Here is a 16,164-nt window from a genome sequence, read left to right on the forward strand (position 1 = left end):
CTTGAACTCGGCCATAAAATAACAACTTGGAATCAACCGAAGATTTATCCTTGGAACTTGCATACTGCGTAGAAGATGCTGCAAGTGAAACACCACTATTTTGCGTTGATAATGACTTTTCATCTTGTCGCTCTGTCCAAAATGTATACCCGTTGATATCATAACCTTCATATGAGTTTACACTGTCACGAGGACCATATGCAAGCCATTGGATCATGTTAGGGACACTGGCCAATTCAGCAGTTGGTAGATCCAGTATTCTTGACCTAAACCAAGCAACAAAGGTTTTATTATGGAGCTGCATCAATTCCCTCGCTCCTTTAGAAGGATTTTCAGACTTCAGTTCACTTAAATGCTCTGTTATATAAGGATTTACATCCGCAATGTGATGCAAAACATAAAAGTGTGCCTGTAAGAGCTTGTCATGTGGAGGTAAGATCAGTTTTGAGCCAATAGTACCCTTCCCTTGAAGTCTTCCCTCATGTCGAGATTTAGGAAGCCCGGTAGGTTCAGCACTAGCTACATACTCGGCCACAAAATTACCAACTTCAGCGCCGACAGTTCCTTGAATCATACTACCTTCTGGATGTGCAGGATTCCTTACATAATGGCTCAAAGTACCCATGCGCCTCTCAAAAGGGTAGCTCCACCTCAAAAACACCGGACCACACCATTTTATTTCTCGAACAAGGTGGACAACTAGATGAACCATTATATCAAAGAATGAAGGTGGAAAATACATTTCAAATTTGCATAATGTTTGAACCACATTTGCTTGAAGAGTATCAAGTTTAGACGGATGGAGCACTTTGCTACATATGATATTGAAAAATTCACAAAGTTCCGTAATAGTGTCCCTCACATGCTTAGGCAATATCCCACGAATTGCAATCGGTAAGAATACTTGCATCATGACATGACAATCGTGGGATTTCATACTAGATAACTTCAACTCTCCATTTAAGGTCACAAATCTTTTCATGTTCGATGAATACCCTGATGGAACCTTAATACCATACAAACACTCACAAAAAGCCCGCTTCTCTGCTTTAGACATCGTGTAACAAGCAGGAGGCAAATAATTCTTCTCAACACTTTCGTCTTTCTTCTCTTTCACTTTAGTCTTGCATTTTCCTTTTCCCTTTCCCTTTTTTCTACTATTCCCTTTTTCCATCTCCTTCCTCTTCTTAGTGTCCTTCACCTGAAGCCACAATTCTGGTCGAAGCCCCTTAGATTCCAAGTACAATCGCACCCCCTTACTATCCTTTGTCACTTTCGGGATATTCATAAGTGTCCCAAGAATGGCTTCGCAAACATTTTTCTCTATGTGCATGACGTCGAGACAATGTCTAACATGTAGATCTTTCCAATATGCAAGTTTCCAAAAGACCGACTCTTTTTTCCAAAGTCCTCCTACCTCTGACCCTGAGCCTTTCATTGACTTACCGAAAATCGTCTCAATACCTTTCACTTGCTCATAAACCTCATAACCAGTCAGCGGCCTACGAGCTATTCCTTCTTCAACTTCCCCATTGAATGCAACCTTCTTCTTACGATACGGGTGATCACGTCTTAGCAATCTTCGTGTGTGCAAGAAAACATGTTTATGACACTGAGGTAGGTATGTGTAACCGGTGTCCTCAATACAAATCGGGCATGCTTTTATTCCCTTGTTCTTATACCCAGATAAATTGCCGTAAGCCGGGAAATCATTGATGGTACAGAAAAGCATTGCACGCAATGTGAACATCTCATTAGCATGTGCATCATATACTGAAACTCCTTCGTCCCACATTTTTCTCAAATCCTCAATGAGGTTCAAGATAGACATCTATGTCATTTCCAGGTTGTTTTGGCCCCGAGATTAGAAGGGACAACATCATGTACTTGCGTTTCATGCACAACCAAGGAGGCAGGTTATAGATAACTAGAAGTACCGGCCATGTACTGTGTTGAGAGCTAAGAGTGCCAAATGGGTTCATCCCATCCGTACATAGTCCGAGCCTCAAATTTCGATTTTCGAGACCAAATGACTCATGTAACCTATTAATGTTCTTCCACTCAGGAGAATCAGCCGGATGCTTTAGCAAGCCATCTTTCTTTCTTCCGTCTGCATGCCACCTCAAATTCTTAGCATCTTTCTTTATTGAAAACAAGCGCTTGAATCTCAGTATTATTGGAAGATACCACAATACCTTAGCTGGAGGTCCTTTCTTATCCCCAACCCCCTTGCGCTTGTAACGCGACTTTCCGCACGTTGGACACGCATTAAAATTCGCATATTGTTTTCGATACAACACACAATCATTCGGACAAGCATGTATCTTTTCGTACTCTAAACCAAAGGGACACATGAGTTTCTTAGCGTAATAGTTCAACTTGGGAACTGTATTGTCATCCGGGAACATATCAGTTAACTTCGCTAACAACTTAGTGAAACTACTATCAGTCCAATTTCCCTCCGTTTTAATACTGTAGAGCGTTGACGTGCCGGTAAGTTTGGTGTACTTGGTACAACCAGGATACAATGGTTGTTCAGCAGCCTCAGACAAGAACTTAAAAATATTGGGTCGTTCACCCTTCACCCCTTGCATCATCTCATCCACATTATTTATATCATCATCAATATCAACTTCGTCATCATCGTCCTCACACTCCATGCTATGATCTTCCTCAGAAAAATAAATCTCATCTTCTTGTTCACGCAGACCATTCTCACTTGAATTTCCTCTATATTTCTCCTCTTCACCGTGCCAAGCCCATACATGATATTGAGGCCTAAACCACGACGGAAAATATGATCCCTAAGCAGTCGGGTACAACTAACCTTCTTCAAATTGCCACATTCAACACAAGGGCAATAAAATTCACCCATTCCCGAACTATCACGATAGGTTACGGAAGAGTTACAAAATTCATCAACCCCTTTCACGAACTCCAACGTGTCACGATCACCATACATCCATGTACGGTCACTCTCCATCAAAAAGAACTATAATTGAACACATACAATCTTGTCACACATTTAAGCATATACACATGAAAGTTATTTTATGCATGCTGACAATGAGTATAATGCATGCTTTCCAAGGTCCTTATCACTCCAACCTAACCCATCCTTGGATGTCTAATCCCACTGGTGAATGCATGTCAACTTTTCGATTCTATGGAAAATCCGGCAGCATTTCCCTACAGTCCTCTAAGTACACGATGTAGGAAATTACTTAACTACATATGTACCCAAGAACAACGTAGGGAAACGACGAGCCAAATATTCCATAGAATCAAAAACAAGACATACATTCACCGCCTAAGTGAGATTAAACGTCCAAGAACAGTCCCAAACGGGGACTATTCAAGACTTACTCCTAATGAGTAAGTCTTGAACAGGTATCTAGGCATATGATGATGATGATGATGATGATGCATTAACTTTTACATACTTAATTAAATCATATTTTTTTAATTTCCAACAACCAACAATACCACACATATTCAAATTTCATACTTGTTAAAGAAACTCTTATACTTAAAGTAATACTAAATTAAATGTTAGAAATACATACCAATATTAACTACTATGAAAGGCGATATCTTTACTTCGTTGCTAGCTCCAAGTTGAATGAATCCCGATACAAAAATATGTATCTGTGACAAAAATAATAATACAAGTTAGCTCATTAATTGACAAAAAATATTAATAAGAGTAAATCTCGTCTAACAATTAGTTTATAAGTAATAATAATACTCCGTACTTCATCTCACAAGATAATAATAAAATCAACGGATTTTTCATGAAATGACCCCGAGGTTTGCGTTAATGCACCAAATACCCCTAATGTTTCCAGAATGCACCAAATACCCCCGAGGTTTAAAACAATAACACCAAATGCCCTTAATGAGCATTTTCCGTCTATTCCGTTAACTTTCCGTTAAAATTAAGTTAATTTTTTTTCTTTTTTTTCCCTTTATCTTTCTGTATCTTTCTCTTTCCCTTTTCAATCTCCATTGTTAACCCATTATTTCACCTTCACATTCCTTGGGCTTTTTGAAAATCCCCAACCCCATTGCTTCCCCTTTCAAAGATTCAGATCAACTCAACCTAAAACAATCACATTTGATTTTCGCACCTCCTCAAAATTCACAAACCTTAACAAAAATATTATCCCCAAATCAACAATATTGGGGGATTCCAATCTATATTCCCCAGACCTACAACCACCCTCTTCTTCTTCTTTTCTTTCTTTAACCCAAAAAATTCATTGAATAAATCAGATATGGTGGGTCTTCTCAATCGAAGATTGAGGGTGAAGAAGCTCCACCACCGCAATTGAGGCAATTACATCGCAGGGTCCACCACCACCGTCGCAGCCTCCTCTACCACCACCGTCGTAAGCTTCTGTATGCGTTTGTCTTAGCCTGCGTTTTTCGCATCTCCTCAAAATTCAGATCTATGAAAGAAATCCCAAACAAAACTTTTGGGGTTTTTTTTAAATTGAGGCAATTAATTTTTTGGGTTTAACTAATATAATTAAGTATACACTGGATTAAATTAATATGATGGTGAGGAAGATGAGAGATGCGTTTTAATGGTGAAGAAGAAGAAGAAGAGAAGAAGAAACGCAGTAGAAGGAAGAAGAAGAAACGCAATAGAAGGAAGTTCAAGAATGTTTATTTTTTTTTATTTTTTTTGTAAAATTTGGGTTTAATTAGAGAAGATCCCAAAAAAGAGTTTTGGGTTTCTTTTTTGGGTTTGTTTTAAAAATAATAGTAGTTAATTATTTTTTTTGGGGGGTTTAATTAATATAATTAAGTTTTAATATTAGGATTAGGAGAGAAAATGGTTGAGTAAGGGCAAAAAAGTCAATTCACGCTAACAGAGAGTTAACGGAATGGACGGAAAATGCTCATTAAGGGCATTTGGTGTTATTGTTTTAAACCTCGGGGGTATTTGGTGCATTCTGGAAACATTAGGGGTATTTGGTGCATTAACGCAAACCTCGGGGTCATTTCATGAAAAATCCGTAAAATCAAACTAATTTCTAGCAAAAAATTAAGGATTAAATTATAATAATACTCCGTACTTAGATTTTCTTTGATAATTAAATAATTAGTTTTTTGAGGTATCTAACAAAATAACTACTAACAATTAAACAAGACTAACAAATTCTCACTCAGTAATTCTCACTAATTCTCACTCAATTAAACAATACTAACTAATTCTCACTCAATTAAACAATACTAACTCTCACGAATTATCACTCACTAATTCTCACTAATTCTCACTCAATTAAACAATACTAACTCACTAATTCTAACAACTGCTAACAGTTAGTTTTTTGATTTCAGCACTTCTTTCTTTACTAATTCTCACTCACTTTCAGAAATTGAACAAGAGTATAATTGATTAAACGAAATTAATAAATAAATGAAATTAATAAATAAACGAAATTAATTAAGTACTTAGGTTATAATTGATTAAGAAGGGTATAAGAAGAATACAAGGTGGAGGTGGAGGAGGAGCAGCTGCGGCGCCGTGGAGGGGGAGCTGCGACGCCGTGGAGGAGGAGCTGCGACGTCGTGGAGGAGGGGAACAGCGCTGGCGATGGGTGAGGTAACAGCACCGGCGATGCGCGCGGGGGGGCAGCAGTGAGGTGTGTGCGGTGAGGTGTGTGGTTTTAGTCTTGCCCAGAGAAAAGAACCAGAGAGGAACCAGAGAGGGGAAGAGAGGGGAAGAGAGAGAAGCGGGAAAATGAATTGCAGAAATTTGGTGAAGCAAAGACCTAAGGGAGGAGAAGCGGGAAATTTGGTGAAGGAAAATGAATTGCAGAAATTTGGTGAAGCAAAAAAATTAGGAAATACTTTGTGCGGGTTTTTAGAAATAAGCCCGCACTTGAACTCAAGTGCTGCCAATTTTCTAAAATGTGCCCGCACTTGTGAAAATGTTTTTTTTTTGTTTTTTTTTTTTTTCTCTCAAGTGCTGCCAATTTATTAAATGGCCCGCACTTGAAGAGAAGCACATGACGATTTTTCCTCTAGTGTTACTCTGATTTATCAAAAAAAAAAAATATTCCATAAAAGTAATGCTTCCACCCAATATATCTTTGAAATTTTAGTTTGTCTACGTACTTCAAAATTATTAGTTAAAATTTGTAATGAATTATTATATATTCATACCTTTATTATTTTGGTATATCAATTTACCATTTTTCTAATTGAGTTTCATAAAATATAGACCATGCGTAGAACGGGCTAAAAGCTAGTTAAGGTTTAAAAGGAGAGAGGGTGTTGTTAAAAATGTGCGCCAATTAGGTAAGTTATCAGAAGTGACAGTAGTTGTCATTTTTATAAAAGTTTTCAAAAAGGGATTTCTATTATGAAAGTTAAGTTTTGTTTTCTATTTTTCTTTTAAATAAAGGCTGAGAAATTTAAATGAGGAATTTTTAAGAGTTTCACATTCTTATCATTAGACATTTGAGTCTGAGTCTTAACCAAAAAAAAAATATTATGACCCAACACTAGAGAAATGAAAACACTTATATATGAGGAAAATTTGGTAATATTAATCCAACCTTTGACCGATTTTCTTTTATTAAGCCCACCTACGACATATTTTTTAATAATCCCACATTTATTACCCAACAACTTTTATTGGGCCCAACATGTCATAAAACTGTTGTAAGCGACATTATTTCTCTACATGGCAGTACTCTCTCTCGATATATTCAGTCATCATCATCAATTCATCACCATCTCGTTGACTTTTTCACCGATTACCGGCCACTTAAGCCCAATAAAAGTCGTCGGGTAGTAAAGGTGGGATTATTAAAAAATATGTCGTAGGTGGGATTAATAAAAGAAAATCGGCCAAAGGTTGGATTAATATTACCAAATTTTCCTATATATGAAAGAGTTTTATGACACTAATGGTTGCTTTCCTTTCTGTTACAGTGATAAAATCCAAAAGAAATTTTCAATTATACATTTATTACAACAAATTTTCTTCATCCTATTTACTGTTAATAAAATGTTAATACGTGTTCCATGTCCGATAATAGAGATGACACAACCTAGGAAAACCATTAAAATAAAAAAAAAAAAAAAAATCAACACACATTGTGATCTTCCACTTATTACATTCGTCCACTAAAGGTCACGTGAATCTGTATGTTCCAATAAGATAGGATCTACCACCCATTTACTCCAGTCCCTTCCAATCCCAAATCCGAATCAACCCCTAAAACCTCCTTTCATCTTCATTATTCATTCCTCCACCTATCCCAACCCCCTAACCACCAAACCTCTTCCGTGTCTACCACCATCTCCGCCTACTGAAAATGGCAATCGATCCATGCTCCTCCTCCGAACTAGCGAAATACCTAGGCCCAAACACCACAAACCCCTTGGCAGCAGCCGCATATATATGTTCTCGGTTCACCTCCACCTCCTCACAATTTGCTTCAACTACCTACGCCATAGATTCCACCTTCCTCCTATTCTCCGCATACCTCGTTTTTTCCATGCAGGTCGGGTTCGCCATGCTATGCGCTGGGTCTGTACGTGCCAAGAACACCATGAATATCATGCTTACAAACGTCCTTGACGCTGCTGCTGGGGCCCTCTTTTATTACCTCTTTGGTTTCGCTTTTGCTTTTGGCACCCCAAGCAACCCCTTCATCGGCTGCCGGTTCTTCGCACTGGAGTCGTTTCCAAATAATAACGTGGATTTCCCTTATTTTATATACCAATGGTCATTTGCTATTGCTGCTGCTGGGATCACAAGTGGGTCAATTGCAGAGAGAACCCAGTTTGTGGCGTATTTGATTTATTCGTCATTTTTGACCGGTTTTGTTTACCCGATCGTTTCGCATTGGTTTTGGTCTGGTGACGGATGGGCGAGCGCTGGTAATAGTAATTTGTTATTTGGTTCGGGTGTTATTGATTTTGCTGGCTCAGGTGTCGTTCATATGGTTGGTGGGATTGCTGGCTTTTGGGGCGCCTTCATTGAGGGTCCGAGGTAACGTCCAATCTCTCCTTGTTCTTATTTTTCTATGCTCCAAATTAGTTGTCAACAACTTAATTAAATACGGAGTTTGTGACAACTAAATCAACCATACATGATATTTTTAACATGTTAACTTATTTTTAATATTTAAACAATAATAATTTAAATGGAATATCATCTTCCAACTTGAATACTCCGTATGATTATCAAGATTTAACCCACTAACCTAGTTATTAAGTGTCATGTTTTTATATACTAGTATATCAAATCCAATCTAATTAGTTTTGCAATTCCTTAAATGTTGTAGAATGATTGACTTTGACTTTTAATACTCTGGCCTAGTTTGACTCTTAATATCTCAAAATATGTATAATAATAAAAATTATAAAGAGTAATATTATTTCGATACTAATATAAAAAGATCTCATTTAACTATTTTTTTTTTTACATATGAATCACTAATCCGTTTGGTAAGGCGTAAAACGTTTTCATTGTAAAATGATTTTCCATGGAAAACATGGAAAACATTTTTCAAGGGAAAACACAATTCCAAACTAGTTTTCCTTTGTTTGGTACGTTAAAGGAAAATGGGAGAAGATGGTGAAGATTGAGAGGAAGAAAGGAGAGGGGGGTAAGAAGAAAAGAAGGAAAATTGGTTTCCCTCCCTTTCAAATGGAAAAAGGGTTTTCCACCTTTCAGAGAGTCATGGAAAATTATTTTCCATTCCTTACCCAATCAAACAACGTAAAATGATTAAAAATTGAAAAATTGTTTTCCATAAAAACGTTTTACGCCCTACCAAATGGAGCATAAATATGACCAAATTAAAAGAGGATACTAAGGGTATATTCGTAATTGTACTACTGTACAATTTTATTAGATATGTGAGTCTCAGGCACAGGCCCGGCCCTGAACCGGTCCAAAGTGGGACACGAAACAGGGCCCCTAATGAAAAAAGGCCTCAAACTTTGCTAAAACCGGTACTGTCAGTTAAAAAAATTAAAAAACAGATGAGAAAAATTAAACACACAATCACGTGATAGTATATAATTGTATATTTGTATGTGGCCCTCCACTAGTTTCTTACCTTCCTCTCTTCCTTAGTTCCTTTTACCTTCCCGATACAGAGAAAGTTAGAAATTATACTTTTAGTTTTCTTTCCCTTTATCATTTGACATCTGTCTTTTAATTTATTTATTTTTTTATAACCGTTTTAGATTTATTTTTTAATGGTCAGTTTTCATTAGAAATGCACTGGGGTATAGTATACTTTGTATTTACTTCGTATTTGTTTTTGCATATTTTTGAGAAAGTATTGTCTTTAATATTTTTAAGGGCCTACTCTTAGTTTTAGCACAGGGCCTCCGATTTATTTGGGCCGGCCCTGCTCAGGCACCCGTATTAGGGTAAACCGTATCATTATATTCACATGGTATCAAGAGCGTAGGTTTTCCATAAATCCAAAAACCCTAAAATCTGATTTTATTAATTTTTTTTCTAAACCATACTGCAATTTGCAATTACAAATTCACGTCATTGTTTTCGTAAATTCTTGCAATCACGAATTACAATATCATTGCAAAAGTCATAATCTTTTCCAATATTATTGGAATTTCAAAATCAGATTGTTTGATTTTTCTTGTTCTTCGCTTCCGCACATACTAAGGGTATACGCGTAATTGTACTTTTGTACGATATTATTATATATATGAGCGTCCTGCACCCGTATTAGGGTAAGTCGTATCATTATATTCACACAAATATCTAATATGAATAGTGTAAAAAATAAATTGCGATATATTTAAAGAAAATGGAGATGATGAAAATTTTCTAAACCTTTCATGGAAGAATTCGACTTTACAAGGTTTTGTTTAATTATCTTAAAATTATACGTCTTACGGAATATAAGTTTTTTATTTTAAATTGGGTGTGAACTTATCTTATACTTCCTCCGATCATTTTTACACGCAATGTTTGTCACTTTCACGTATGCCAATACACAACTTTGATTATTAATATCTTTAATTCCTTTTAAGCAAAAATTATTAAAAGTTGATATTTTAAAAATAAACATTAAAACGAAGGTGAACAGTGTAAAAATCACAAACATTGCGAGTATTAAAAATCGGAGGAAGTACTAAAGTAAGTGTTATATGTAGATTTTGTTGTGTTCGACTTATTTTGACTTATTCAGATATGTTCAATAAAATTACCATAAGTTCAGATAATATAAGTTTAGAAAAAAAAATCAGACATTTTCACAGATAAATAAATTTATTTCAGACAAAATAAATTTTTTTCAAATAAATTCAAACAAAATAAGTCTAATAAAATAGAGACGTGGTACTAAAATGGAGAAAGATGAACCGTGGTGAAGAATTTTTCCTATCTTTTGAGATTATACTTTTTGTCTTAGGAATTTTTTGTTTTGACGGGCGTATTAGATTAGTAAAGTATGATTATTGTTTTCAGAAATGTTAATCATTTCATAATATTTTTACAGTTTTTATTGTACGAATATCAAAATAAATGTAATAGACTGTGTAAAAAAAAAACGATGAGTATAAATAAAATATAGTTAAAGTAAGATAAATTATACTTCCTCCGTTCTTTTTTAAATGACACAATTATTTAGGCACGTTTTCCAATGCACGATTTTAAATATTAATATCTCTAATTGTGTATCGAAAAAAATTATAAAAAGTTGTTATTTAAATAATATTTACTGATACAAATCTAATAAGACCCCACACGACTATGTTTTTTCTTATGTATAAATCACAAAAGGAAGTCAAAGGCGTTTGTGTGAATAGTGTCTAAATTCTCATTGTGTCATGTAAATAAGAACAGAGGAAGTATAAAGGTGGGTGAGTTCAAAAAGAATAAAGTAAAAAAATAAAATAAACGAATAGATGTAAAATTTATGGGAAAGAGCTAGAGTTAAAATAGTACATTTTCGTGTTCAAAATTAATACGAAGTATAGAATACAATGTAAAGAATGTTATGAAATAGAGTAAAACAAAAAGGTAAAGATAAATATACAACGTAAGTAGTACTACGTATAAAGTAAATGTTAGTTGAACAAAAGTACAAATTAGTAGAAACTATATTAGATCCCGTGCACACACGGATATTATAAAATTATAATTTGACTATTTTTTATGAAATATTTGACTTATAAAGAATTGTTTGAAAATACATTAGTATGGAGTACGTACAAAAGATTTTGATAGATTTCAAAGATTAAGTTTCTGTCAAATATATTGAATCTTTTCCATAAAAAGTTATTTAAACAAATAAATGAATAAAAAAAAAGTTTTGACGGAAATATTTTCCATCAGAAAGCGAAACGTGTTATTCCTAATGTTTGTTTTAATATAATGTAATAGAAGAGGGTAATAATTCGAATAACTATTTAACCAGCTGCGGTCTTTATATGTAAGCATCAAGATAAAGAAAAATAGTAAAACTATGTTAATGTTGAAAAATATATTTGCAAAGTTTCTATACAGAAAAGTAGACATTGAGATAATTGAGGATATATATATATTTTTATTGCGTAGTATATTTGTTTGATTGAATTTTGTTTAAAAAAATTTAAATCAGAATATGATTTATTCAAGACAATATGAAAATGTGGCATAATAAAATACTTAAAAGGAAAAAATAAATTATATGATTAATAAGGAGTAGAATTGGCTCTGATTAAGTGTTTGATTGTGACTTTCCTTTTTTTTTTTTACTTTTTGTCTGCTGTGATTAAATGTGATTGACTAATTTTCTTTTGTGCATTTTATTTTATTGTACAATTTAATGTAAATATAGTTTCTAAGTAATTATCAAATTTGATTGACTAATTTTCTTTTATACTTTTTATTTTAATTTTACAATTTATTTGTAAGTAGTAGGGGCATTTTAAAACTATTCCATAAGGAGACACCGAATGATCATTTAAAATTATAATCCCAGGAGTTCCCTTACATAATAGAGATTCGTGTCAACATAGACCCTGACAAAACCTTTTAAGCCGTGTCGTACTTCTTGATTTTGAGGGAAGTAGTGCCATACTTCTTGATTACTCGACCAAACTATGTAGAAAAATTGACATATATAGTTCTATACCTAGTATTTAAAAACAAAATGAATTGGTGGAGAACTCTCCTTGTGATTTTGAGGTAAAAGGGTTGAGACTTATTAACTGCGAAATATTTGGGAAGTGGCTCAAGCGAAGACCTGCGTAGCTGAGCTGGTTAACCTGTGTTAGGTGCTTGTTAAGTGTGGTCCATTTTTCTTACCTAATAAAAATAAAACTTAAAAAAAAATAGATGAATTGATGACACATGTCACCCTCATCTTTCATCCATAATTTTTTTTCAACTTTTCCTTTAGTTGTTGAATTGTTATACGAAGTACATTGTAATTTACAGGTTCAACACCTCTTCCACTTCATCTTAATTCGTAACTCAACATTAATTCACCATTTAATTCATATATTCATTCTTTTAACACTCAACTAAATTTTGGGCTCGGGCGATCCCCCGAGTGGTCGAGTCATCATTTGGATAATTATAACTATGCCTAGTTTTCTGCAAAAAAATAAAAACAAATCATAATTAACTCATATCTTTATTAAAATCATTTTTTTTATTATTACTTTATTATATTTCGTCTACAAAAGATAACACGTAAAATTGCATAGCCAAGTGGATAAGTCATTAGTGGTTCCAATCACCAAGTCATGAGTTCGAATCTTGGATGACATGTAATGACATGTGTCGAACTAAAAGAGGAGGGTGCCATATGGCATTGTATACTGTAATTACTCGTTCATTGAACGAACTGAAAAAGCTAGTTTTGGATTGTTGAATAATGGGTCTAACTTAGCTTTCGAAGGATTAGTTATTGAGAGCAAATAATTTTGCCCTTAGTAATATGCCTTAAACGTTTAAATGGATTGCAAATATAGAAGTATACATATTATGTTGTTATAATTTAATTATGAAAGGTGTTTGTAATTTGATTTATTGGCAGGATTGGAAGATTTGACCATGAGGGGCGATCGGTTGCATTAAGGGGTCATAGTGCCTCATTAGTGGTCTTAGGGACATTTCTACTTTGGGTTGGGTGGTATGGGTTTAACCCAGGTTCCTTTACCAAGATCCTTGTGAATTATGATGGGTCAGACCCTTTTTATGGTCAATGGAGTGCGATTGGTAGAACTGCAGTAACCACAACATTGGCCGGTTGTACGGCAGCTCTAACCACCTTATTTGGTAAAAGAATACTTTCGGGTCACTGGAACATAATTGATGTTTGTAACGGTTTATTAGGTGGCTTTGCGGCAATCACGTCTGGATGTGCTGTGGTCGAGCCATGGGCCGCAATTATTTGTGGTTTCGTGGCGGCAGGTGTACTTATGGGGTTTAACAAATTAGCGGACCGGTTCAAGTACGATGACCCGTTAGAAGCAGCCCAATTGCATGCCGGGTGCGGGGCTTGGGGGGTCTTGTTTACTTCCCTCTTCGCAAGCAACAAATATGTTGGGGAAATTTACCCTAATAAAGTGGGTCGACCATATGGTTTGTTTATGGGTGGGGGTGCTAGTCTTTTGGCAGCCCATGTTGTTCAAATCTTGGCTATAATCGGGTGGGTTAGCTTCACCATGGGGCCCCTTTTCTTAGTCCTTCACAAGCTCAAACTTTTACGGATATCGTCCGATGATGAGATGGATGGTATGGATTTGACCCGACATGGCGGCTTCGCTTATGCATATAATGATGAAGGGGATTCTAACCAACGGGTTGGCATCCAATTGAGGAAAATGGAAAGAAATGGATCCACTCCATCTACTTACTAAAGTATGGTACCATCATTTGAGAGGTGGTCTTCTATATTCAAACATTACTTAGTTTCCTTAATTAAAAATTGTAGATTCAAAAGAAAAAAAAACTTGTCTTACTCTATGATATAGCTACTAGCTAGTCACAAAATGGAAGTATTATCTACATTAAATTTTGGAATAGCTAGGTAGATCTTTTCTTTCTTAATTGTTTACTCATTAGTGATTAGTCTAATTGTACGAGCGGATTGATTAAATAGAAAATTATAAATCGGGGTCATTGTATTGAATTTTTAAGAAATATTTTATGATTTTGTCTCATATATCAATGAAGTTTATTACACTCTCAAATATCTGTTAGGTCAGTTGAGTATGATACGATCAACCTAGATGTCTTCATTAATGAAGTAAAGAAGTTCTACAATTTGCATGTAGTGAGTATGATACAATTCGCATGTAGGGTCTAATTTTGGAATGGATTGGAATGGAGTTAGAATCCATTTCATCTAATTTTTTGTTTGGTTGGGTCTTTTTGGAATGGAGTTTCATACCAAGGGGGTTCTATCTCCACCCCAAACCCCTGGAATCACATACCCACCTCTAACCTAAGATTCATAATCCATTCCGTCAAAGTTACTAACCCTAAGTTACAAACAAACGAGGGAAGGGAGATAGAGAGCAGCCGCCAACCACCTGGTCGGCGAGCATCACCGTCGACCTTCAAGCTAAGGCGACCTTCACCACCGACCTGAAGGAAATAATTCCCTTGGTCCAAGTATGCATTCAATGTTAAGTCTAATAAATGCGGTTCAATATTAATTAACAAGTTAATAATTCAGTGAGATCAAGTGAGCTGAATGCCTAGCTAGAGGCCGCTTCAGTTCAAGTGGAATTAATGATATTAATCCAAAGCTTACTCTTGACTGAACCCGTAGGGTCACACAAATAGTACGTAAACGGATCAAGTATTTAATGACATTAAATACTCCATCTATGGATATTCGGAATCGACGGATCTTGGTTTCATTGGGAGCTGAGATCGTCACAAGCAAGAAAAGAATACTCCGGAAACGATGATATTACCGGAAACGGAAATATGGATCGTATCGGAAATATAAATATTATCCAAGTCGTAGATGTTGCCGGAAACGGAAACATGGTACGTATCGGAAAATATTATCGGAAATGGAAATATTGCCGGAATCGGAAATATTGCCGGAAACAGAAATATTGTTAGAATCGGAAATATTTGTTCGAAACGGAAATTAATTCCGGAATCGGAAATATTAAATATTGTTCATATCGGAAATGAATTCCGGAACCGGGAATTTAATCGGAAGCGTATCGTACGAATAAGCATCGGACGAGGCCTGCCGGACGAAGGCCCAGCACGAAGCCGGGCCATTGCCCAGCAAGCCAAACGCGCGCCACACGCCAAGCCAAGGCAGCGCCCAGGCCCACTGCAAGGCAGGCCCAGCGCGCGCCAAGGCCATGGCTGCGTTGTGGGCCTCGTGGCGTGGGCTGAGCGCGCGCGCGCATAGGCGCCCCTCGTGGGCTGCCGTGCGTGTGTGTGTTTGTTTTCATGCACGATTCCTAAAGCTATTAGGATTTGGTATATGATTAAATTCCTAATCCTAAAAGGATAAATTAATTAATTAGAGTTCTTATAGGATTCTAGTTTAATTAATTCGTATCCTAGTAGGGTTCCAATTCCCTTTCCATACCTCTATAAATAAAAGCCTAGGGTCATAATTTATAGATACAATTGAAGTATTCTAAAGGTAAGTTTTTGAAAGAAAAATTCAGCCATACACTTACTACACAATAGCCGAAAATTCCTAGTAACCTTAAGGGCGATTCTAGTTGGTCAAACTTGAGGCGGATCCAGACGTACTGTGGACTATCTACGGAGGGACGACACTTGGAGTCCTGAAGACTTGTTCTTGTTCGGTTCGGGCGCAGCTAGGGAGGGCACGCTACAAAGTGTATGCACCTAAATCATGCTAAATGATTATGTGTAAATAATATGTTTCCTGGCATTAAGTTTGTTCCGCATGATTTATGTTTTGTCATATGTATCATAACCTAACAGTGGTATCACGAGCCTCTTATTATTTTCATAATCTAAATTGCATGAACATGGTTAAATTATACAAATTTGCAAGGAATTAAAAGGGGTGATTAATTTTCGTAATTGTTAATTAATTGCAAATTGCGTTTATTTAATTATATGTACGCAGTTTTTCGGCATAATGTTCGTTACTCAACCAAATCGAGTGATTTTTGTGTCAATTCCGCATGTAAAAGGCATTCTAAAAT

The 16,164-nt window shown here is 35.7% G+C and overlaps 1 protein-coding gene across 1 annotated transcript; it reads left to right on the top strand.

The window, feature by feature from the left end:
- Positions 1-7,169: 7,169 nt before the first annotated feature.
- LOC110798450 (ammonium transporter 1 member 1) lies at positions 7,170-14,196 on the top strand. The gene is made up of 2 exons (XM_022003624.2): positions 7,170-8,017; positions 13,038-14,196. The coding sequence occupies exons 1-2, from the start codon at positions 7,338-7,340 to the stop codon at positions 13,861-13,863; spliced, it is 1,506 nt and encodes a 501-aa protein (XP_021859316.1). The 5' UTR covers positions 7,170-7,337; the 3' UTR covers positions 13,864-14,196.
- The last annotated feature ends 1,968 nt before the right edge of the window (positions 14,197-16,164 follow it).

The sequence above is a fragment of the Spinacia oleracea genome, chromosome 5 (genome assembly GCF_020520425.1).
Source record: "Spinacia oleracea cultivar Varoflay chromosome 5, BTI_SOV_V1, whole genome shotgun sequence".
Taxonomy (NCBI): domain Eukaryota; kingdom Viridiplantae; phylum Streptophyta; class Magnoliopsida; order Caryophyllales; family Amaranthaceae; genus Spinacia; species Spinacia oleracea.